The following is a 24,744-nucleotide window of genomic DNA, read 5'->3' on the forward strand; positions in this document are numbered from 1 at the left end:
CCAATACTCAGGACACATATCGCTCCCCCCTCAACTCCCAGCCCGGGTCATTTTGCCTCTCCTCCCCCACTTTTGGCACAGTTCTGAGAGCATTACAGAGCTATCCCTTCCAGCCTCCCGACCCTCATCCCCTCCCCCTCTTCTTTCTGGTGCTGGCAATTAGGGTGAAGAAACTGGTGCCAGGATCCTGCCTCTGAACAGAAAGGAATTGCTTCGGGAATTGAGTCCTGACACCTGTCTCTGTCCCGGTCCGGGATGGGGAGGGGGATGTTGGGTCACAACGCCAGAATAGGGGAGGCCAGGTTGATTCAGGGTCGGGTGGGGCTAGGAAGTAAATGCTCCCTAAAAGAACACTTTGAGGGTTCCTCTTGCCACATCTCCCCAGCCCATTCTTAGCTTCCAGCTTCACTCAGGTCATGAACACGCAGGTTATTAACGCACTTTCCCTTGCCTTTAGCACCCTAAGATTGGGACCTACGGCTGGAATCAAAAGCAACACTGGCAAGCCTTTCATTAATTTGCATTTATTTGGGGGAAATAATGTAGATAGAGGGGGAGGGGGGCGGCCTTACATTTCAACAAGTAATTTGTGATCTTCACATTGGACAAATCAAATTTACAAATTACTTTCCCACCTACTGGACAAAGCGGCCAAAACCGAAATTGATACATAGGCTCGCAGGCTTTCCAGATTTCAGAGAATGAAGGTGCACTAAAAACTCACTAGACAAAACAGGGATGTGTAAAACAGAGCGATTGGAACTGGGGCTTGGGGCCTAAGTTTGTTTATCCATAATGCCATTTTTTAAAAACCTTTTTGTTTGTTTTCTTTCTTTCTTTTTTGTAGTGTTGGGTTTTTTTCTTTTTAAAAAAAATTTTTGGTCTCTAAACAGGAACTGTGATCCCGTGCTCAGTCCTGTGCCCAATTCCAGTCTGGCCCCCCAACCCTGTGCCCTGACCTGTTTCCTCCACATTCCCGGGTCCTCTGTGCTCAGCTTCCTGGAACCAAGCAGTTTTCTAATAAATACACAGAGGGAGATGTGAAGAGAGCAGGACAGCTTTGTAACAATTGGAAAATAAAAGCGCCATCATTTGAGGAAGGCAGGAAGGGGGACAGAGGGGAAAATATGTTTTGCTTTTGTTTTTATATATATGTATATAGATATATATATATATGTGCTGTATATATCTTAAAGTTCTGTTTCTTGGGCGCTAAAAGGAGATACCTCAGTTCAACCAACAGCAACTAAAAAGTTTAAATGGTCCCTGGAACGGACCCGACTATGTACAGCATTCCCGCTGAGGCGGAAGCTTGAACTAGTCCAGCGCAGGGTGGGGACAAGGGCTCTGTGCTCGAGGCTACATGAGTGCTCTTCTTGCGGGCCTGGCCCCATGCACCCCGCAGGGAAGGAGGAATACCCAGAAAGCTCTGGCTTGCCGGCGCGGAGCAGAATCGAGGGCAGCCGAAGGGGTGACAGTCTGCGCGGGAGAAACACTTCAGTGGTTGTTTTGATTTGGAGTAGTGTGTGGGCGCACTCCAATGGGCAGATTCACGCCAGTCAGTGACTCCAGTGTTCAGAAAGAATAAATAATAGTGTTGGGCTCAAACAGTAGATCAGAGCGAAAAGCCTCCGAAGGCTGCAAGTGCGTAATAGCTGTCCAGAATGATGAGGGAGTAACTTAGTTCGGTGGGGGTTGAGAGGGAGAGCACACAGCTATCCCAGAGAACCTGTGGGAAAAGCCGAAGCATGGGTCCCCTGTTCACCCGGTAGTCGGGTTTACATATTCCCCCCAACAAGTGGCACAAGGGGGGAGGCGGCAGTGCAGGCAATGGGCATCTTTTGGGGGTGTGAAAATTCAGTTTTGGAGAAGCCGAGGCAAAGGCTGGCGGTGCAGCAGCAACAACAGGATGGGGACCACCAAGGGCGCAGGTAGTTGTGTTTTTTTGTTTTTGCTTTTTCTTTTCCCCTCTCTCCTGGGCTCACAAGACCTGGAACCGCCAAGAAGCTTGGTCCTTATAGTCCAGACAATCAGGCGAATTGAAGTTGAGTTTCCAGGCGGAAGAAGCAGCAGCAGCGCCAGGCTCCTTGTAATCCAAGCAGTCAGCAGAGTTGAACGCAAGCCCTGAGCCCCCGTAGCCTTGGTGGTGGTGGTGGTGGTGATGGTGGTGATGGTGGCCTGAGGATTGGCTCAACGGATGATGTGCGTGCGGGTGGTGATGATGGTGGCCTGCCATGGAGGAGGGTGCCATGGGGCTGAGCTGGTGCGGGTGGTGATGCGAGTGCATGGGTGCTAGGTATGAACTGCAGTCCACACCGCCAAAGTAGGAAGAGGAGGGCGCGGGGTAGCCCTGGCCATAGCTGCCACCCTGGCCGTAGGACATGGGATAGGAGGCGGCCGCGGTGGCGGCCCCTGCAGCTACCGAGCGCTGCATACACGAGGCATTGCTTGGCGCAGCCAGCGGCTCGGGCAAGGACACAGATGTCGGCGCTGAGCCGGGTGAGATGGAGGCCGGGCTCCAGATGGATGAGGCCGCGGGAGTACTCAGCGACGGCGCGGCGGCCACTGCCGGGTTTCCGCCTAGGCCCGCAGCCGCTGCCGGGATGGCAGGAGCGCTGGAGGCAGAGCTAGAAGACGAGGCAGAGCTAGACACAGCAGGCGGCGTGAACTGGCCGCTGCTTTCGGAGCCCGAGCTCTCCCGCACTGGAGATGACTTCTTCTTGACGGGGCGGCTCTTAGTTCCGCTCCCGCTCTGCTGCTGTTGCCGGCACTTGGCGCGGCGGTTCTTGAACCAGACCTGCAGCGGGCCGGGCGGGGGAGAGCAGGTCAACGTAGGGAGTAGAGTTACTGCTCCTCCACCCCTCGACCCACCACCCCGCCCAGGCCCTCGCCTCCCTCCGCAACCAAGCCCCCGCCCCTCCCCGCCTCGGGCCTGCCAGACGCTGCCCCTCCCCCACAGTCCTTCCCCAGCTCCGGCACCCTCCCCCATCTGTCTGCGCAAAGCGCCTCCTCAGCTGGCTCCCGAGTGGGGACGTGCACCTCCCCACCCCTAGCGCAACTCTGCCGGAGGGCTGCACGACTGTATCTGTCCAGCCAGTTCAGCCGTCTCTAAACTGTTTCCCTATAGTCCCGGGTCTGTTGGAGGGCCTGTTTTGTACGAAGAGGTACAGAGCAGTAGAACGACAGGCAGCCACCAAGTGTGGGTCTGGGGCCCTGGCAGTTCCACTGAGTCGGCTCCTGGTGATCCATGCAGGATGGCGAGAAAGTTTGGGTAGGAGCAGGAACAACGCTGGAGGCTGAACAGAACCCAGAACTTCCTTCTGGGCAAGGAAGCCCGGGTGAGATTTCGTTGGGTTTTTTGGCTCCAGGAAGGAAACCAAATGGAATGGTCAGTTATAAAATTCCCACTCCCACATGGCATTGGATTCCTGATCTTTTTCTCCAGCCTTCGGGGGAAAAGAAGGCAAGACAAAAGACCTTTGAAGAGAGTTCTAAAGTAGAATCCGCAGTGTTTTTGAAGCTATTTCATCTTAAAAAGGTAAATAGCAAGGCCAACAGCTGAGTTTTGCACTCCTGATAAGAAAGTGTCTAATCAGACCCACTTCTGCAATACAGCATCCTCCCAAGCAGAGCATGGGGCTCCACCTAATTTCCACTCTTGCCCTTCCAGGATCCCCGGAACATAAGGCAGGGTTGGGGGTACAATTCAAGCCTCCGAGAGACAGCCTGTCAAGCCTTTGGATGGCCCCAAAATTAGAGGCAAGTGTTGGCTCCTCGGGGCACTTTACCTTTGATAGCCTAACTCTCCTCCCCAAATCTTTTAAAACCGATTTTAATACCAAAGGCCCCCCGAAGAACAAGGCTGGAAATCAGGACTCTAAATCATTTCCTTTAACTTTGCCTTATTTTCTTGGCTAACGCCCAGCACTAGGGGGAGTCCAAGAGGGATTGCCCAGTCTGTAAACCCGCACTCCGCTCCCAGCAGACCACCTTTCCCAGACCTGCCTGAACGACCCTACCGTGCCTACTCTGACCCTAGAACTCCTGGAGCGCGTACCTGGACTCTGGACTCTGGCAGGTTGATTTTCAGCGCCACCTCCTCGCGCATGAAGATGTCAGGGTAGCGAGTCTTGGCGAAGAGCGCTTCAAGCACGTCCAACTGTGAGCGAGTGAAGGTGGTACGTTCTCTCCGCTGCTTCCGCGGGGTGGCTGCAGGGACATGGGGGGAGGCGCTTCGGGTCAATGAAGGTTAAGCCACCTTGTACTAGAGGCCTTGGGCAGCCCCCACCTCCAGCAGTCTCAGAACCCGGCCTAGACAAAATGCGCTCCTGTGCATGAGCACACACACACATACATATAAATATACACACACACACACACACACACACACCCCAAGTTCTGAGCAAAAGGAGTTCCCTTGGGAGCCAAGCCTGATTTGCCACAGGTGGGAGAAAGTGCCTGTATTGGACTAGCACCAATGTCTCCAAGACACCAGAGATAACCTCCTACCAGCCTCTCAGGAGTTAAAAAAGGAAAAAAAAAAAAAAAAAAAAAAAAGCCACACAATTTCCCCCCACAGCTCCCTACACCCACACACACTCCCTGGCTAGGAGATACAGAGCAAGGAGGAGGTCCAAGCAAACATCACCTGGAAAACACTTCCTCAGGAAATAAGCAGGAAAGGGAGACAGAAAAACTCAGAGTTCTGGTGAAGATGTTCACTACGCTGATGCAAAAGTTGGTTGAGGTTACCAGTCTAGAGGACTACAGCATTAAAGGAAGAATCCTTCCTTCTCAGTGTAGCCAGCCACTTGCAATAAAGGAAGTCTGGCTCTCTTATGTCAGGGCCTACTGAGTATCCAGATTCTTCACTCAATGTTGGGCGAGGGGGGGCACCAGATTCATAAAAAACTATGGTCACCTGTGAGAAACAAAGTCATGAGTAAATGGCTCCATGAAGGAGATGGGAAAGGACACAAGTTGCAGTGGACAGATCCGGAAGGCACACACACATTACAGTTTTCAAAAGCCCTGAGCACCTCACAGACCTGAGACTGCCCCATGTCCGTGCATCAGGGCCTATGTTGTATAAGGAAACTAGGCATCCAAATTTGGGCCTGTTTGATAATCAAGTGGGTTCAAATTTGAGAGGCTAGGGTCCCTAATGTCTGCAGAGTCTGGGTCAGTGTTGGAAGGGACAGTGCTCACCAGGATAGCCCACAGAGGGGTGCAGGAGGTCCATGGCGGGCCCAGCCAGGCCCAGCCCATTCATGCCATATGGGGGTTGTTTGAGGTAAGACATCATGCTAACAGCCGGGTGGAGGCGCCCCAATGGATCCAGGGGGCCTGGGGCCAGGAGCAGAACAGGGAGGGCTCCAACCTCAGAGTCCTTCAAGCTGTTGCTTCTGGGGGCCTGGCCTATAGAGACAGGAGATACACAAGAAAACATCACTTAGTACCACTTCGGCTTCTAGGTTTTGTCCCAGGCAAGGAGCCCCTAGATGGGTAAAGGGTGTAGACCACACAACTGCCCAGGGCAGTCCACTAGGCTCCTCATCTTAACTAAGTGACCACAGCTTATCCTCAAAAGTAAACTTTCTGGATAGTCACTGCCTCTTTGGAAGTTAGCATGGGCTAAAGACATTTGTTAGGAGTGAGGAGAGTAGTTAAAAGCATGGCCAGGTTGGGGAGGTCAAAGCTGGAATCACAGAGTGTGCAAAAGCCTTAGTGGAGGCAACACTTTAAGTCCAGCAGCTTCATATTGCATAAGCAAGTGTTCACTTGGCACCTAGACTTTGGATGGCAGAAACTGAGAATGTAAGGGGTTGTTTAGTTTTCTTTCAAATGAAAATGGATCATAGACGGTAGACACTACAGAGGGCTAAAACAAGATGATGAGGAGGGGTAACTGCACCTTGACCTCTTGGGAAGCTTTGTCCATGTGGCAGACGTGGTTCCTTCAGAGATCCCCATGGCTGTTCCCCTGCCCTGAGTCCATATTACTATCCTGGGTAACCTTTCAGTGCCCTGCCACTGAGACATCACTTACCAGGGATCCCACCACACCTCACCGCAGTCATGGCCCAGACCCCAGAGATGGCCAAAGAAAACCAAAGGGACTATAAGAGAAATGGCAGTTCCAGGACACCGCCCGAGGTCTGAAGTGCCTCATTTCGGGCCACTTGCCCTTCTCTGCCCGCATAAGGCAGGCCTTTCTTCTACCCAGTCGGGTTTGTGCACAACCGGATCCCATTAGGGGACTAGACGGACCAGCCTAGGGCCCCAGAGGGTCTTGGGGATTTGGGAAGCTTCAGTACAGCTGGTCGAGTGTGCTTCGTGCTATCCCATTAGCTGAACCCGCAGGTCCAGGACCCAATCGAGAATAGTGAACTAGGCCTCAACGGCAAAGCCCACGCAGACCTGAGCTGGAAGGTCGAAACCCCGTTTCTACCACTGCTCAGAAACCGGGGCACTACTCTCAGAGGTCAAGAAAGGGAGCTGGGTAGTGAGACAGGGGACCAGAAGGGCCTTATTGCTACACTTTGCTTTTCGGGAATTCTGTAAAGCAGGCCAGGAACCCAGATTAGGGAATTCAGGGAGAGAGTCGGAGCTAAAGCAGCTCCCCATCCCAACCCCCACCCCACTCTAGTCCTCTAGGGCCCACGGCCAGGGACAGGGGATCCTAGCTTCCAAGGGAGGAAAAGGTGAGCAGTCCGGGGTCGCCCTTCGGTAGAAGGAATATGGAACTGAAGTCACAGCGGCAGTTCTGCTGGGTTGCTGCGCGAGTTTCCAAAGACTTTCTCCAAACTTAGCACTTCAGCTTGGGTACTTCGGAGGAGGCGGGGGAGGGGACGCTCGGCCGCAGCAGAGGTCTAGGGTCCTCCTTGCAACAAGAAGGGGAGCCAGGCCTCTCCCCCCCGGCCCCGCCCACCTGCCCGGGTCCGTCGAAGCCGGGATCGGTTTGAGTAGGAGGAGGCAAGAGTAACCAACACGCTCCGAAGTCGCGGGCGGCCCCACGGCTTTCTCCTTACCTGCCCTCAGCTGTCGGGGCCGCTCACCATCTACCTTGCGCCCTCACAGAGATTAGCCGGGCAGCCAACCTGGAAAATAGAGCGGCACAGGAATTACCCCGGCGGCTGATCTAGAAGCCCCGGGTTTCTTTCTTTCCCCAACTTCCTTCCTCCCATCTTTCTCTTTTCCAGTAGCTTTGTGCGTGTCCCTTCAGGTTTCACTTTATTGCACAGACACTTTGTTTGCAAAGCCCCACACGCTCCCAGGACATTGCCTAGCCCGGGGCCGCGCCGAGGGGCCGCCAATAGGGAGGGGGCTCGAGGGGCAGAGTTGGGAGGTGGCTCGCGGTTGCCGCTGCACTCCTAGTGCAACGTGGAGGCAGTGGGGACTGGGAAGTCCTGCAGAGTCACTTTGCAAACTAAATAAATCAAGCGATTTACCTTGTCGGAGTGGCTTGTCTTGCTCGGTTGTTTAGGTGATTGGAAATGTAGCCTGATGAAGATTGATCACCTTTCTACTGCCCTCCCCGGGTATGTGAACGCGAGGCGAGTGCGTAACGGGGCCCGGCCGCCAATCCCGTGTCCCGCACGGGCTGAGTGACAGGGAGCCGGGCAATGGCTGCGCCAGCCGGGGGTTACCTCCGCGCACCCCCGCCCTCCTCCGCCCCCTATACCCCGCCCTCCTCGCCCGCCCACCCCGCCCCGGTCGCGCGCTAACTCTGGAGCTCCGCTGGCGAATTCCGCGCAGAGCAATGCGAGACGAGGAGAGCAAACGGAGCGCCCGGGTCCCGGCGGCAGAGAGCGCCGTGGGTCCCGAGGCCTGCCTGGGGCCTCCGCCCTTCTCTCGCCCTTTCGGCGCTTGCAAGGGAGTGGCGGAGAGGAGGCGAAGTCCTGGATAACCGGTTCCTTCTCTCTTCCGCGCGCCACCGGCTCGGCGGCCAGAATTTAGGCGCGAGGACTGGGGGCGGCGGGCTGGAGGGGAGGCGGTCCCGGCCCCTCTCTCAACGGCTTGGGCCCCAGCGTCTTCCGCCTCTGCACCCCACCTGCAGACGGACGCCGCGGGCGGCTCGTGCTGGTGTAGGCTGCCATGCGGAGCGCGGGAGCAGATCCCTTCTCGGCGCCCTAGACTCCCGCGCCCGGGAAAAGCACCCGCAGGCGGGACGCCGCCACTTACCCGCTCCCCGGCGCCTCCAGGGATTCCCAGTCCCGCCGACGGTGTCTGCACTTTTTAAACGCTTCTTCTGAACCGCTGGAGCCCAGTGTCCCTTTCCCCCTCACACATACTCCGTACTTCTCAGTCGTAGGATCTTGGTAGGAAACTCTTTCACACTCCTGTGCCGCTCCTTTCACGTTTCCACCACCCAGATCAGTGTGGTGGAAAATGTGGTCACAGACCCTTGCCCCTCAATAGCTTTCCCATATGCTGAGGAAGGAGCCTTCTCGAGGCGATTTCCCCGGATTGTTCGTATTGGCGAATCCCATTTCTCAGTCGAACAAACTTGCCAAGTCCGTTTACCTGTGTGGACTTTTCAAAGCATAAGAAAAGTGTTTTCGGCCCAACCCTGAGCAAAGCAATCCTTTTAAATGGCACCTCCTCATGAATATTAGGCACTACTTTGCTCCCTTTCGAGGAATTACTACCCCTTCCCCTTAATCCACCACTCCCCACCCTAACGAGCGGATTGAAAAGTTTGCACGGGAGTGAGGGCAAGTCGAGGAGCCGCCGGCCGCACCGCGGCGGGGAGCGCTCCCGTCGCCCGGGCCGGGGTCGGCACCGCGAGCTGACCGGGCGCTGGGTGAGGAGGAGGAGGAGGAGGAAGGGGGAGCCCGCGGAGGGATAGGGGGCCGCGGGCGCCACTCATCAAAGTGCTTCCCCTTCCCCCAAGCGACACTTTCCTTTGGAGTCCGAATAAAATACGGTAACAGAATATGATGGAGGGCACACTGTTTCCTTAACTGCTTCTCAAAGGACCGGGGAGATCTTCTTAGGACCTTTAATAAGGCTTTGGTCGGTTCTTTTGTTGATCTCTCAAAATCAACTCCTTCTAATTGAAGTTGGAGCTGAAAGCGAGCTAATGTTCAAAGAAAGTGGCCGCCAGACCAACGAAATTACATTTTTTTTTTTTTTTTGGACGACAAGGGAACATCTAATCAAAGGGGCAGAGAAGGCGGGGTGGGAGTGGGGAGTACGAAGGAGAAAAGGAGGTTTTACAAGATCCTTCCCTGGTTCACAAAAGTCAGCGACACGGGCGCTTCTCTCTAGAACAAAGACACCGCGGCCCATTCACAAACGGGAGAGAAAGAGAAAGCAGAATAAAAGAACGAAAGGAAAGAAAAAAATGAGAGAGAGAAAAAGAGGGAGAGCGAGAACACGAGAACGCGAAGCTTAAGAGGAAAGGCAACAGCGCAGAGCGCTGCGCTGGCCCAGGCGGGGTCACCTCAGGCTCAGGCTCGCCGAGGCCCCCGCCAGGAGCGACCCGCGAGGCGGCCGTCAGCCGCGCGTGGCCAGGAGCCACAGAGACCGTGCTGAGCTTTAGAGGAGGAAACGAAATAGCCTCCCGTCCCCAGTTGTGGGAAAGGGCGCGGGCTGGGGCGCACTGGTTTCAGGGGAAGAGTGTGCAGCCGTCCTGGGGCACCCGCTGGCGTGGTCCGCGTCCTTAACTTGGCGCTGCCAGGGCCCTGCCTGGCGCGATGAACGCCGGATGGGCCCTCGCGTGCCTGGCAGGATCCTGCAACCTTTCGTACTCCTGCCTCCTCCAGGTTGTTTTGCTGGCAGCCGCAGAACCCAGCCTGGGTCCGGCGTGATGAGGTGGGGCTTCGTGAGCGCTGGAATGTGCCGGCGCGGTCCCCAAGGCCCGCCGCGCGGGAGGCCGGCGTTCTCGGTTCCAGATGCTGCCTCCGGCCTCGGGAAGTAGGGAGGTATCAAGTAGCCCCCCCCCCCCCCGAGAGTATTTATCTAATCCTAAATTTTTGGCGAATTTTCTTAATGCTCAGCTCTTAAAACCCCGGGATTAAGACAAGAAAGACGAGAGGGGAGAGGGAGGTGAATCGAGAGGGAGAGACTGAGATGAAAGTTTCTTGAATGCAGCGCAGAGGACTGAGGCGGCCGCCACTAGGCAGAAGCCCAGGTGGGCGACTCTGGGCAGAGGCTGCGGCCCTCGCACACACCCCAGCGGCGCGGGGAGGGAAGGGAGGACCGCATCGGACGAGGGGAAGCCTATTAGTTTGAGGCTCACGGACCCGGAGGGGGCAAAGGACCTGGACTTTGAGACTCGGATCCAGCATCCGGGTGACCTCGAGGCGAGGCCGGACTCGCGCAGAACACCTGAGACCCGGGCTTGGGTGTGAAGCCCGAGCCGGGAGTTAGCCAGGGGCGAAAGTTCTGCACGGGCCCGTGGGCTGCGCCTACGCCAGTTCACCGCCGAGGCTCCTGCACCTCGGCGCCCCCCAGACCTAGCGTCTTTGATCCCACCACGAAGGCTTTCAAGTTCCCAGTCCCTCGGCGCTCTGGGTTCTCTCGCGCTCAAGGGAGCCGACGCCTGGGCACTGCGCACTAAAGTAGGAAGCTGCGCGCTCGCCGCCGGCCTGCCCCGGCCAGTCCCGGGAGCCCGCACTCCACCGCCGCTGAGGGGCGTTCAGGCGCCGCGGAGTAGCCCACACGGAAATCCTGCGAGTCTGGGAAGTGAAGCAGGAGGGGCAAGGTGAGGGGCTGCATAGCGGCCCCAACCACCCTAGCAAATCTGGGACTTAAAAGGTTTGTCATCTGGCAGATCGTGAGCGACTTGGGGGGCGGAGGAAAGCCGTCTTTCCGCAAAGGCCCCTCACAAGCTTCCTAGAATCCAGTTTACAAATGGAGTGGGTGCTGCGGCTCGCTTGAGCCCCAGGCTGCTTAGGGCGGCCGATTTCCGTCTGCGGGTTTCCCAGAGGTTAAAGCAGGTTTTGAGTTTTTCCCAGAGCAGCAGCTCGCTCTGTTCTCCTGCTCGAGTAAGGAGGGCAAATAGCTGGTTTCGTTTAGTTCCAGTAAGTTTTTCAATAACTTAAAATTATTTTCTAGTCATGAAGATATTCTACCGTGGCAAAATTGTGTCACTTTGAAAGACTGACAAATTAGAAGTGGCAGCAAACTTTTCGAACGAAATGTGTAATTGTGTGTGTGTGTGTGTGTCAGAGAGAGGAGAGAGAGAGAGAGAGAGAGAGAGAGAGAGAGAGAGAGAGAGAGATCGAGGCTTAAGTGTAAAAGCCAGTGTTTTCTCCAAGTTTCCGGACTTGTTGAACGAGCTTTCTTTGTTTGGACACCCCGTGGAGGAGTGATGGAAACTACTGTAGAACAGTCAGTTTTATCTGGGGCCTAGAAATTCTTGGTGAAATTTCCCCTTTCTTCATCTCACATACCTGCACACACTCCACCCCCAGCTCACCTTTCCCAAACACCCTCTTCCTTTCACTTCAGTACCCACAGACTTGCTCATTATCAGAAAACATGGTTCTCCACAGGAGAACTGCAAAAATTGGCAATTCAAAGTAGTAGCGTCAAAAATTCCTAAGAGTATTTTTGTTTTTAGTGGTGTGGAATCACACATTTCTTCAAGTCTTTAATAGGAGATGACCCTTTCCAAAAGGAATAATAGTTTATAGTCTTTAACAATATGACTATTTTTCAATTTGCGTATGTGTGTCAGCAGGGCTCCTCTGGGATCCTGTAAACTTACTCAGCTCAAAATGCAGTCCAGTGCCCTGCCCTTCCTTCCAGAAGATCATTTTCACATGAAAAATCTTATACGGATAGACAAACTTCTGCTCAAGTTTTCATTGCAAGAAAAACAGCAACACTGTTTAAGGTAAGAAAGATTCTGCTTTTATTGAAAATTTATATATGACTCAGTATTGTAATAAATAAACAGATAACCATTTTCACAAAAAAATGACAGTGCTATGCTAGAGAAGAAAATATTAATTGGGAGATTTACTCATAGTGGCAAGACACACTTTATCAATACAGAATAAATATTAACAGCATTCGTGAGCCAAAGTTGAGACCCATCAAAATATAGGAACTAAGCAAGATGTAATAAATAAGTATCCAGAGAAAAAGGTGGCACATTCTCAGATGGTAAAACTGTCTTTGTAAACTGCTGCAGGTCGATTAGTCTCATCCTCACAGCACACCTTCAAGCCACAGGACCTGTCTCAGGCTACCTTAAAGGGCCATCCTTTAAGGAACACAGAGAAGTCTATTATCCTTACAGTGAAATGCAAAACAACTGCAGAAAACCCCACTGGTAAATAGAACACAGTTTAATAAGTAGATTGCATATGATCTAACTATGATTTAGGTAACAGAATGTTACATATGGCAGGACTGGAAGAAATCATTCATAACATTTTTCTTATCCCTTTGTTGCCCCCCTCCCACTGTCATTATACTATTACCAACACCAACCACAACCACAACAAGAACAACAAAATGTTTGAAATTTTCCTCCCATCTAAGGGAAAATGTAGGAAGTAATTTTTTAAAATAGTTTCTTGAAAACCTTCATTCAGTACCAATCACTCACAAGGTATCTGTGCAAATCTTATTTCACATGATTTCAAAAGAATGATCAACTCATTAAAATATCCTTAAAGCTACACTGGAGTCTTGTATATTATCTGGAAAGAAGGGAGGAAAAGGGGTGGTGGTACAGAAGTACAATTCAGCCGAATAAATGTTATAAGTTTTAAATCAAAGAGTCTGTTTCTGGTCTAGAGACTCAAGACATTAAAATGTTGGGAGAGATTCCGGTCTGATGCTACTGAAGAACACATTTCTCCTCTTTCTTGGCCATTTTGCCTTTGTTTTGCTCCAGAGTTCGCTCCAAATGCTCATCTTCTTCTTCAGCCCTGGATGTCAAACAGGAAACAAAATTATTTTTCTTCCCAGAGGGCAGAGTAAGCTTGCCCCACATTTGGGTCCTCAGCGGGAATGCAGAGCACCAGGTCAGCGGGAGGCTGCCCTAGCCCTCTGGAGACCTCAGGATTGAACTTTCCGCAAACTTCTTGGCCGTGTGGCCACACCTGGACCCTAACCCCAAGGCCCACTCACTGCTTCTCCTGCGCATCCAGGTCCCTGACGAGCGCGTCGCGCTTGTTTACCAGGGCCACCAGCTCATCCAGCAGGAGCTGCTCACGTCGCTTCTGGGCCTCCGTCTTCTGCCAGTCTGCAGAGCACAGGAGGCTAGTTACCCTCGGCACAGCCTCGGTATGCTTCGCCCCCGCCCCCTCCCCTTCCCGCCTTTTTCAGTTTTCTTATATCTCTAAGCAAACCATGTTAATGGATCCAGTAGTTTGTGCTTTCTGGGGCATTTGGCCGTCATGATGAAGGCTTTATACCTAGAAACCTACTTTCTAAATATTTCCTGCAGATGGAGATGGGTGCTGCAGGGTTGGAACCTGCTAGAGACCAGGTGTGAGCTGATGGCCAGCAAGAGATACACACCTGAATCCAGCAAAGTGGGGGAGGGGAGCTGGAGGCCTGAAGAGGTTGGCCCAACGGTTGGGAAGGGGGTGTGGGTAAATGAGGAGGCGGGAAACAGAGAGGGCGATAAAATCATTTTGAAAGGACTAGAGAATCTGCCAGAGAACCTACCCTCCTCCCCCACCCCCACTCTCACCCCAAACAGCCCATTCTTCGCTAATTTCCTCTTCGCTCTATTTTAGCAGTTGGATGTATCTCACACTGGGCGCCATATGCTTCACAATAACTTTAAAAGTAGTGAATCGGCTAATTAGCATTTTTCTTTGAAGTAAAAAATAAATTTGCTCTGCAATATTACACTGCAGCTCTCGATCGCATCACAGCCAGTTTTCTTTTGGAGACGTTTGCTGGGTGGTTTCAAATTAAGGCACTTTTTGCAAAGGAAAAATTACATATTTCTTTTTGAAACCTCATGTTAGAGGTTGGAAAATCCAATGGGCAGTGCTTTTTCCATGAGTAGGGGCTGTTTTATGAGAGTTTTAGTCTCCACTAATATATTTACTAATCCTAACTGGCCTAATAATTTCCTTAAGATGAGCAGCAGTTTCATTAAATAAAAACAGGACCAAATCGAACATTTAAAACACTTTTGAAACCAAAGCCAACTGCTCTCTGGCCAGACTGTAAGGGCTTGTAGCTGTCAATCAACCCCCTGTCTACCCCGCCTCCCTCATTAGGAAGGTAAACAATGAAAAGAAGAAGTAGATGATGAGGCAGATAGCAGAACAAATGAGGACCTAGAGGGAAACAGGACACCAGCTTAAAAAAAGAAGAAAAAGAAGAAGAAGAAGAAAAAAAAGAGAGACAGAAAAAGAAAAGAACCCCTGGCCACTGACTCTTGCAGTCTCCCTCCCCCCAACAAATGCACTTTCCAAAAAACAGAGGAGTGCAATCCTTTTGGGTTTCTCTCTTCTCTCTCCATTGCCCTGGGCAATCATGTTAAAACTCACATGGCTGGTGCTTATTCAGATAAACCTAACAATGCACACCGCTGGTTACCATGTGAATCTTCACAAACCACACAAGAATGTGCTGGTTCAAATCCCCCCCACCCCCTCCAAAGCAAAATTTATTCAAGACAGCAAACTGCTCAGCATCTTTATGAAAGCAAATGGTGCTAGAGGGAATTGTATCTTATATTTACAAATTAAAAATTAGATCCATCATCGTGCATTAATGGTTAGAATAGCTGTAAAAAGCTGGAATAGTTAAATTTTATCACTACTCATTCCATTATAAACTCAAATACATAGATGAAATGTGAAACATGTCATATGTTAATCACATTCAATACAAAACACCACACAAATAAATACATTACATAATTAATCACTATTACAATCCTACTTTTTTGTGAAGTCTTCTATAGTATGGAAAGAATAAAGAAACATGGAAAAGTTTCTCTGAATATAAAAATTTCAATAGCAAGTGAGAGTGAAGAGAAGCCATATCTATCCATTTTACTCTTTGGATTTAAATACAACTAAAGACAGGAATGTTAGAAATTTTCCTAATCTGGTTCTTATTCATAAAGCACTCTTACTCTATACACTAGGTAAATTAATACTCTTCAGGTGGAAAGAACTTTTAGGTCATTTAGCCAGATTCCAGGTAACTGAAATTCTAGAAATATTAACACAGAAAAAAAAATCTACTAAATTTATAAAGAATTTGAAACTACATTGTATACTTATTAAATTACCAGTTTTGATGAATAAATGATTCAATTTCTAATCTTAGTAAGCTATCCTGATTCAAGGATTATATTTATAACACTTCTACACCATTTTCATAACAGCTTTAGAAATGGAAATAAATGTACTTTACTATAGACAAAAATATAATTAAGCCAATTTAAAAAAAATAAATAAAATAAAATTTAACAACAGGTACATAATTTTAAAAATTAAAAACTTTACATTTTTAGTCTGATTCTGAACTTAAATAGGGCTTTTAAGGCTTTAATCATTAATTAAAAATACCAAGATTTCTTTAACATTGGAAAAATTAGGACTTTAATTATGTGGATTAAAGGAACATTTTTAACTTCTGAAGTGTTGAATCCTTTTTAAAATCTTAAATTTTTCCTCGCTCACTAATGATATTTCCCATTGGAACAAAAACATTCTAAAATTAACAAACTTAGGTAATTTTCAAGTCAAGTTTAACAGAATTTAAAATATTCTATCATAAATTTACACAAGTTTTCATATGAAATCTATCACTATTACATTAATATCTGCTATAAAATATTGGTCACTTACAAAGCAAATATCCATGTGCAGTGAGTAGATTTTTACATTTACAAAACTGTAGTTTTACCTCATATTTGCTTTCTCATAATTGGCATAAATTATGATAAACACATATATACACTCAGACATACACATATACATTATATATAGTCAAAGGCTAATTGAAGAAATTAAGCAATTTCGATCATTTTAAATAAAAGTTTAATATCACATTTAAAACTGATAAAAATTTACATTTATATGATCAAGTCTAAATTTTTAAAATCCTTTTTAAATAGTATCACTTAGACATGCCCTGTTTTAAAAATATGCATGTAAGTTTATAGTTTACCTGTTATGCATTTTAAGAAATGATCATTCACCTATAACACCATTTACAGCAGCTAGCTGTACTGATTTTGGCTTGGATAGACTAGTGTGATTCTGATTAATTTAAAGATTCCAGTGTACTTTTGCTACAAAAGCCATATCTGCTCACAACAAATAGGATTAAGTTTTGATGCTGCATTTGAGCCAAAGTGTTGAAATAAAGAGATTCTGTTTATGTCCATCTGCACAGAGCTTCCTTGTTAATTTTTTTTAAAACCCTCTTTTTCACATATAGGTCCAATTATTCATTCTCATTCACTTTATTTGCTAAAGTTAATAATTACCTTGAAAAAAGGCAAGAGAAATACCTATAAACACTTAAGTAGAAAGGGCCTAAAGTTCTTACAGTAAACCTTCAACCTTGCCACTATAAATAAGCCTGGCACTTTGATGAAAATTAACACTAGTTTTGTAAAGAGCACATTGGGGGATTGCAGTCAAGTCTTATCTTTAGTTCCAGTCAACTAGCAATCCTGAAAGAGTTTGCATCATCATCAGAACAGGCCATTTGATAGGATTCTACTGCTGTACCTAATCAATCTATAGAAGACTGTGGCTGTGCTGTGTAACAAAGCTAAAATAGATTTACAAATGGGGTTTTAGGGGATAAGCTCCTCCACAGGATTACATATTGATTTTAAATATAAAAAGCTTATCATATAAACCATAACTACAAAAATAGTGAACCTATGCATAAATCCCTTTAGAAGAGCACCCACTTCAAACTCTAAGCCAAGAATAAATCAAGATGTACAAAATCCTAGAGAAGATCCATTTCTTGTGCAGAAAATGAACATACCACTTTCTAAAAGCCCACCCCAATGTGTGCAGGAATGAATTTATTTTTCCTGAGGGGGCATTAAATAATCTGGAGGAAAAAAACTAGAGGAAGAGTATCTAAATGATGTTTGTCAGCTTGAAGGATTCAACAGTTTAGTAGAATGAAACACCTGCTATGAAAACACGTTAGGAAGAAAAAGTGGTACAAACACCAGGCCAAAGTGATTATGGATTATCCAAAGAATAGATGTATTGATTTTTATAATTATTATTCTCTCAAACCAAATTCTTTTATTGCAATATGTTGTAACTATTAATATTTTATCCCTCGTAAAAGATTTCAGCAGCACATTTACTTGAAAAGATGTATTTATTACTAAAACTATCTAATGGCTATTAAGGAGAAGAGAGGGGAAAGAAAAGAGTAATGCTTTAAAACAAAGGAAAGCAAAACAAAACTAAGTAGCATTGCCTATTCATATATTCCTCTGTGGCGCTTTAACACTTCAAGAGGCTAGTGGACTGCATGTGTGTCCATGTGTAGCTGGCTCAGAGGATCCTGCCCTCACAAGACTGACCACATGATCAGCACCTCTCTTGGACAGCTGTCTATATCCCAAGGCCTGCCCAGGCTGGTGGGACAAATCTTTCTCTAAGAAAAATGTCTTTACATGTATTCAACAGGCTCTTCCTCTCAAGTCTCTTCCTTCCTCTCAACTAACAATAAAAATGGCAGAGAAACTGGAGGCACAGTTTCATATGGACAATATACTTTTTAAAAATTCTTAATCAAAGGGCTAAAAACTGTATTAAAAGTATTTTTAAAAGAAAAAAATTTCTTCAAAGTCTACCACTCTGTATAAGAAAGTAACACTGTAAGTCTATATACATGGATAGACTTGCCAATTTAACTGGGATCTTTTACATATGTAAAGTCCTTTTTTTAAAAGATGAGTGTTTGGGAATAATACTGGTTTGGGGGATATAACTATTATCTCCCACTAAAAATCAACTTACTATAACAAATTTATTTTAGGGACAATTTATCTCTCTGTAGAGATGAAGATGGATAAAAAAATTTAAAGACTTTATATTGAGTACAATGTATAATGCATCTATAAAAATATACTGTATAATGAGTCTTTTATTCTATATACTACATATACATACATTATATATTACATATATATCCAATATAAATAGTATTTGCTGCATCTATTTTTCAACTATTTAGCTTTCAGTCTCTTTTAGAGTAAACTATGACTACCAAAATCATATGAAGAAAAATATTGCTTAGTATACTCGTGTATTTTATTTTATTAACTTCATATACTTTAAATAATTTTGCCATATTTTATACTCATTATCAATAGTATGTTTTATTTGGATAGCCATTTGAAGGAAATTAGCTAACTGAAGTCTTAAACTAGTGTATAAATGAGGTTTACACAAATGTTGTCAGAGACACTTATCAAATGAGATATAAGTAACTAAAACCTCTGTCTATAAAATATAAGATGGCATGTAGATAAACAGGGCACATATTTTACAATAGTATTATATTAAAATATTTTAAGAATATAAGACTTCACTTCGCTTTCCCTTAGAAACTTAAATTTCTAGTTTCTGAACTAATTAGAATTGACTTATTATGGATCAGGTAGCTTATCAGGTGAAGAACAAAATTACCATGGACAGTCAATGGGTTAAGAGGTCAATATAGAATGGGAAAATCAATTTGCATTGATTAGACAAAAGATCCATTTTACAGAGCCCAAAGGATTAGCTTTTAAGCAAAATCTCTGAACTATAAGACATTTTCAACTGAGAGATAAAACACCTACGAATTTGAAAAAATATACAGTAAATGCTATAAACTAGCTAATGTTTGCTGATATTATGCATCATGCATAGAATTACTATACAATTCATTTAAAAGATTTATTAAAATTTTGAAAGTTTCATTTATTTCCATACCAATTTTTACCTTAATATTCATTTAATAGTGATTTGAATCTTATAAACTGTAATAGGCTGGGCAGTGACATATTTCATTGCTTACATCAATCAAATATTATGACCAAATTTAGAATCTAATGGTGAAAAACCAAAATGATAAAGCTTTTCTAAATCTCTCCAATGGAAACAACTTTAAAGTTCATGAAAGTAAAGTATAAATAAACTAATCAACTCCTTATATTTTATGGAAATTTAGGCTTACCAAATCAAAAGAATAATTTTGTGCTTAATAGCAAACATAATGGTTATCAGAATTAGGGTCCTTTGGTTTATATGGGTACTGTTTCTGCCTCCAAGACATTTATTTGCAATTCCTGTATGTTCCCAGTAGACAAGACCTTGTAAAACCAGATGTGTATTACACTCTTTAAATCTCTTTGACAAGTGACGCCTCACATACCTCACCCCACCACAGCATTTCTTACCTTCAATGGCTAGCATTGCCCGCAATTCCCGGTTCAGCAGCTCATACCGTCTTTCTAAATCGTGTTCTTTTTCCCTAGGCAAGTTGCAAAAGTTCATCAATATGCTAATTACTAAATCATTAAACACTTAAAAGAACCTTTAGGTTACATTGATTTTATGACTCATAACTGACTTTTCTCTTTAACTTTAAGCTACTCTAAACAAATGATACAGAAACCTAAAACATTCCGCAGCTGAATATTTATTAGTGCTAATATTTTTTTCTTTAATTCTGAATGGTTCAGAGGTACATTTTAATTTGAGGATAAATAGCCCTATTCGTCAATGCTTTTTGTTCTAAGTGTCAGGTATAAGACTATTTTCTAAAATGTTTTTCATAGTTCACTACAAATACTCTTACTCAAAACTCCATGTGAAAAGAATACAACAAACATGAAAGTATTAACAGTACTATACTGAAAAATATTTTCATTTGGTGAAATTCTGTGCTTTATTATAAGTCTCCTATGAAGTTCAGGCATGGCAAAAATTGTAAAATTAGTTTTTCACCAAAATAAGACATGTAACTCTGCCCATTTCCACACTAGGTGGCATACTATAAGAATAGTGGCATACTATAAGAACACTGTTCTTAAGCAGGAAAGAACAAGCATTAAGCCCTATAGTGAACTAAATGCAAAGACTAATAATGTTAGCATTTGGTCTAGTCTCAATTTTACTTTAATTCTTGTAATCAAAAAGTGTCATTTCTGTTTAAGTAATTAATTTCTCCAAAGGTTTGATTAATATCTGTAGATTATAAATACATTTCTGTGCTTATAGTTATTTAACTTAAAATTTAACATATTTTATTTTTCTAAAGCTTCCTCTGCTAACCCTCAATATGAAGTAAACCTCCTGTTTTGCATCAATTTACTTCTTAAGCATAAAAACTGTTCATAGTCCTTGTTCTTTTATATTAAGTCCTTTTTTTCAGTGCCTATCACTCCATTTATAATTCTTAATTGTTCAGATGAAAATTATTATACGAAAGCAATAATAAAATGCCTAAAATTTATCAGTGTTATAGGAAAAACAAGCACAGTCCTGAGTACTTACAGAAGAGAGAGTTGGTTCATTCTCCTTATTAAGGCATTTTTCTTATTAACTAACATAAACCATTCTTGCATCATAGCTTCTTCTTCTTCTGTGTTTCTTCCTATGGTTCAGGAAAAGATACTTATTATATGACATATCACAAAACAAAATAATAGTTTAGCACAAGCTATTTTAACATAAAAAATGTTTTAGTAACTCCAGTACTATATATTAAACTGCTTATAACAATATTAAGTGACTAACTGCTTATAATAACCTAAGATTAAAATCTAAGACTTGAAAAAGAAATCAGTATTTAAGCACTCATAAGCCAATCTTCTAAAGCTGATAATATTCAGCATGCATATCTTAGTCCCCCCCAACATACCTATAGATCATATTAACACCAAGTACCATAAACAAAACACTCCACCTTTTAAATCCTCCCCAGAGGCTGTCTTGCTATTATGTTTCAATGAGGAACTTACAGTGCTGACAGACACAGGGTTACGATTTAAAATTTAAAAAAAAAAAATCGTTAAGAGAATCATAAGACTAGCAGAAAGATCAGAGAAGTCCAGAGCTTCTATGAAAACTTCCACTTGTAACAGCTTACATTTTTGTTGTTATTTTCCTCCTCAAAAGTAAACTGAAGAGATACATATGCTTATATATCATTCTGGAACTCATCATTCTTCATGGGATAAACCACTTTCAAATTATTAAATGCAATGGAAATGTCTGGATTACAAAAAGTACCTACAGTTCTCTAAAAAATAGCCACACATTACAATGAAAATAACAGTCAAAAAAAATTTGAGTAAAGAGACGATCTGACCTTTTGGATTGTGAAGTTACTGACTGCATACAGGAGGTGTTTAAAATTCACTATCCCTCCTCATATTCATAGCATCATCTACATCACTTAACACCTCCTTCATAAAGGCTAGTACATTAAGAATTATAATACAGGACAGTATATATGCAGAAGTAGGCCACATTGTGGTTAAGAAAAACAGTGATTTTTCCTCACATTTTTCTTTCCTTTCCCTTCAAATTATAGCTGGTCAAATTTACAAATCTTCAGATGTTTTGCTCCTGAATTTCACCTATAGGTGGTTTATTGCTTGGCAAGCTATTATTTATTTTATTTTAATTTTTTAAACTATAGCATTTATAAGGCCAACTTAAATATCTAATAAAAAGTTAAATATCCCAAATAAGGTTATTATCCCCTAAATTTTATTACATTTTTTAAAATTTTCTTTTTTTCCCCATAATTTTATTGAGAAACAAATAGCAATGAGACAGTTTCAAATCAAATTGATAGGACAGTTACAATAATTAACACATTGCATACATTCTTCCTAGTTGTTATTTGCTGTACAAGATGCAGACATGATATCCTATTTACAAACACTATTAGAACCAATCCCTCTATTCATTAAGAGAATGTAGCTATATATCTATCCTAACCATTTCTTTTATTACATTTTTAAGTGAGATAGCTCATTTTAAGTTTTAAATACTATCGGTCGCTTTTAAAAAGAGGCAAAACTAAGTTAAAAATCAAATCCTCTTTCACAAACCTTACCCTTTTCAGAAGTAGATACTATCATAGTTTAGTATACTTCCTTCCAAACCTGATAGTTACATATATGGAATACATGTATAATTTTCTAAAGGCACATACAAGTTTCTTTTCTTTAACATCAATGAGATCATATTATACACTGACTTATGATTAATTTCTCTTGCTGTCCAAATATATCTATTTTATTCTTTATAATGCTTGCATAAACTACTGACACACCATAATTAATTAATTCTCCCATTAATACAAATTTAAAGGAATTCTGAAAAATAGAATATGAAAAGCTGATCTGTATGTAAATGATTAAACATAGATTTCAAAGTATCCCTAAAAATGTATCTGTTATTTATTGTTAGGGAGAACAGTGAGAATATGTGCCTTCATTAAGCGTTAAGACTGAATAGTACGAAGCCCACTCAGGATAGATTCTTTTAGAGTCTAAACAAAAGTCTTTATTGTTTTACAGTATTTTTAATCTCTCCTTCAGGGTAGCTGGTTTTGTATTCACTTTGGACCATGTGATGTCTTGACACTGGTCATGTGATACAGGCTGCGATAGGCACAAATCCCTGGGTAGCAACAAAAGAAGAAAGAGTAAAAAGAAAAAGCTGAGAAAAAGCTTGCAATTTGGAAAAAGGCCAATTGTACCCTGGTGAAAGCTTTTTTGATCAGTGAAATGACACATGTGTGCAATATTAATAGGTGTATATTTTATGATATTTTATTTTCTGATGAAAGGCCTAATTCTTGTGTTCATAACCTAAGTGCCTTCTAAAATATAGATATATTAAAACTTTGAGTTTAACTTAACCTATAATTAATGCTTTTAGGCAATACTAGAAACAACCAGCCTACTCTTAAATTAGCATCATTTTCTTCAATGGAACACTGCTTCTTTGAGTATCACAATATTGATGTAGTACTGTGTTATTTTCAGTTTAACTCATGCCTATGATTTCTAGGTAAGGAGAAAAGATTTTTCTCTTACTTGTCAGAAAATGACTAATTACAAAAAAGACTTATATTTCAAATGGGTATACTAAGAATAAATATTTAAAGACACATCACATATTATTACAAAGATTATTTAAATTAAATGAAAAAAAGCATAACTCACTATCCCTAAATCCTGAGCTGAGGTAGTATAACAATGGAAAACTTAGCCTAGTAATAAAAACATCAAAAGTTTCTTCTAACACATCACTATACTTTTGTTTTTAGGGTCTAAAAATTTTTAAATTTAAAGAGCTTCTAAAAGTCAGTAAGTTGAACCATTACAAATTAATCCTGACTTTAATAACTGGTTAAAGGCCTCTTTAGCTCTATAAGTAACAAAAAATATTAAAGCCTGTGATCACAGTGAGCTTTTCTCATTTCTCCTCTAACCATTTGTTATTTAATCCAATACTAGTAATCCAATTTGTCCATCAGACTTTTAAAGGGCAGAATGCAACTTCCTCAGCTTAGACACTTTTCAAAGTACAATATATTTTTCAAATGAATGCTGGATGTTTCATTTTTCCCAACTGTTCCTAGCTCTAATGCATGAGGAAAAAAAGAACAAGATGAACATTGTTCATACTGATTAAGTAAGAGCTCATTAAAGAGCTGTCAGTGCGGTACTTTGAATATGCATGAAGCATATAATCAGATCTAGTACCGTCACTAGAGGAGAATACGGTAAGTACAAAGGATTGATTTAATTACTTAGAGTGGGCTGTGGTGGTAAAGCAGTCTTGTTAGCGCAAAAAGAAAAAGAGGTTGTATTCTGGCACTGTTATAAAAAAAGGCAGTTTTAGCTTCTGCCACAATACCTAATCTCAGAATAAAGCACTTTACACTGTAGCTTAAAATGAAGACTGTCATTATATTATAAAACGGTCATAAATCATTTAATCTTATTTAACCTCACCTGGTTAACTACCTCTCTTCCAAAATTATCTTTTAATGTATAATTATGACCATATTTTTGTCACGTTAGAGTCAGTACTGATAGTTTTCTAAATTAATTTTTTTGTTTCATCTGGAAATGCAAGACATACGCTATTAGAGGCCATTTTGAAATAAAATATGACTAAATACTATAGTTGTGTATAGGTACTATGATGAGAAAGCATAGCTAGGACACTACACTGCAGTTTAAACCAGAATTGATGTTTATTATAAATACATTACCAACAAACACATCATAAAGACTACCTAAGTGTTTTTATATTAACATTAATTAATACAATCTGATATATATGTTTGTTTCCTTAGATTTCTGATTTTCATTTTGTCTCCAAGGAGTATTACCTTTTCTGATATCATAATGCCACTGTTTAATCAATTATTATAACTGCAGTGTTATAAAATTATTAAATATTCAAGAATAATGATAAAGCAAAAGAAAAACCTACTTGCAAATATGACTTTAAGTCATTCTTCCTATATAGTTAAGAGAAATCCCTTATTAGAAAGCAGTATATTTTATGCAGCACTAAGCGTGATATACTTAATGTTAGTTGACTACAGCAACCACTTTTATATTCCATCTCCTCCAAAAAGAAAAGACTTAAAGATATGATTTCTTTCAGAAATTTATTCAGTCATCTGAGAATCTGCATCTAGTTTTCATTTTATTTCAAAATTACTGTTTTCAAGTGATTAAAAGTGATGTCAAAAACCTGAAATTATAAATTGTATTTTAAACCCAGA

At 43.4% G+C, this 24,744-nt stretch overlaps 2 protein-coding genes and 1 long non-coding RNA gene across 13 annotated transcripts in view; 1 reads left to right on the forward strand and 2 right to left on the reverse strand.

The window, feature by feature from the left end:
- Positions 1-1,724: 1,724 nt before the first annotated feature.
- Positions 1,725-7,518, reverse strand: Otx1 (orthodenticle homeobox 1). 4 transcript variants are annotated; one of them, XM_004636164.1, is made up of 5 exons: positions 7,452-7,518; positions 7,032-7,100; positions 5,200-5,418; positions 4,058-4,325; positions 1,725-2,797 (listed from the first exon to the last, which is right to left on the reverse strand). In XM_004636164.1, the coding sequence occupies exons 4-5, from the start codon at positions 4,106-4,108 to the stop codon at positions 1,982-1,984; spliced, it is 867 nt and encodes a 288-aa protein (XP_004636221.1). In that variant the 5' UTR covers positions 4,109-4,325; positions 5,200-5,418; positions 7,032-7,100; positions 7,452-7,518; the 3' UTR covers positions 1,725-1,981. The 4 variants fall into 4 exon arrangements, with proteins under 4 accessions (XP_004636221.1, XP_023576654.1, XP_023576653.1 ...); XM_023720886.1 differs by lacking the exons at positions 7,032-7,100; positions 7,452-7,518 and having other exon boundaries at positions 1,982-2,447; positions 2,478-2,543; positions 2,637-2,797; positions 4,058-4,209; positions 5,209-5,305; XM_023720885.1 differs by lacking the exons at positions 7,032-7,100; positions 7,452-7,518 and having other exon boundaries at positions 1,982-2,447; positions 2,478-2,543; positions 2,637-2,797; positions 4,058-4,217; positions 5,184-5,305.
- A 2,281-nt stretch (positions 7,519-9,799) lies between these two features.
- On the forward strand, positions 9,800-14,296 carry LOC105742849. Its single transcript, XR_001117183.1, has 4 exons — positions 9,800-9,929; positions 11,690-11,848; positions 12,190-12,289; positions 12,860-14,296. It is a non-coding gene; the product is annotated as an uncharacterized LOC105742849 (long non-coding RNA).
- Positions 11,843-24,744, reverse strand: part of Ehbp1 (EH domain binding protein 1) — a 386,641-nt gene continuing 373,739 nt past the window's right edge. For all 8 annotated transcript variants that reach the window (XM_023720824.1, XM_023720823.1, XM_023720828.1 and 5 more), the window contains 4 exons: positions 20,475-20,574; positions 19,376-19,449; positions 13,096-13,210; positions 11,843-12,893 (listed from right to left, as the gene is read on the reverse strand). In XM_023720824.1, the coding sequence (XP_023576592.1) occupies positions 12,803-12,893; positions 13,096-13,210; positions 19,376-19,449; positions 20,475-20,574 (380 nt within the window). In that variant the 3' untranslated portion in view covers positions 11,843-12,802. The remainder of the gene's footprint in view (positions 12,894-13,095; positions 13,211-19,375; positions 19,450-20,474; positions 20,575-24,744) is intronic.

The sequence above is a fragment of the Octodon degus genome, unplaced genomic scaffold (assembly GCF_000260255.1).
Source record: "Octodon degus isolate 3935 unplaced genomic scaffold, OctDeg1.0 scaffold00078, whole genome shotgun sequence".
Lineage (NCBI taxonomy): Eukaryota > Metazoa > Chordata > Mammalia > Rodentia > Octodontidae > Octodon > Octodon degus.

Excerpts from the sequence above, each read along its gene's own strand:
- Otx1 (XM_004636163.1), bottom strand. The coding sequence starts at position 5,305 with ATGATGTCTTACCTCAAACAACCCCCATATGGCATGAATGGGCTGGGC. Across the intron at positions 4,210-5,208 it reads CCCCTCTGTGGGCTATCCTG|CCACCCCGCGGAAGCAGCGG; the intron begins GTGAGCACTGTC and ends ATGTCCCTGCAG. Across the intron at positions 2,798-4,057 it reads TGCCAGAGTCCAGAGTCCAG|GTCTGGTTCAAGAACCGCCG; the intron begins GTACGCGCTCCA and ends GGCCCGCTGCAG.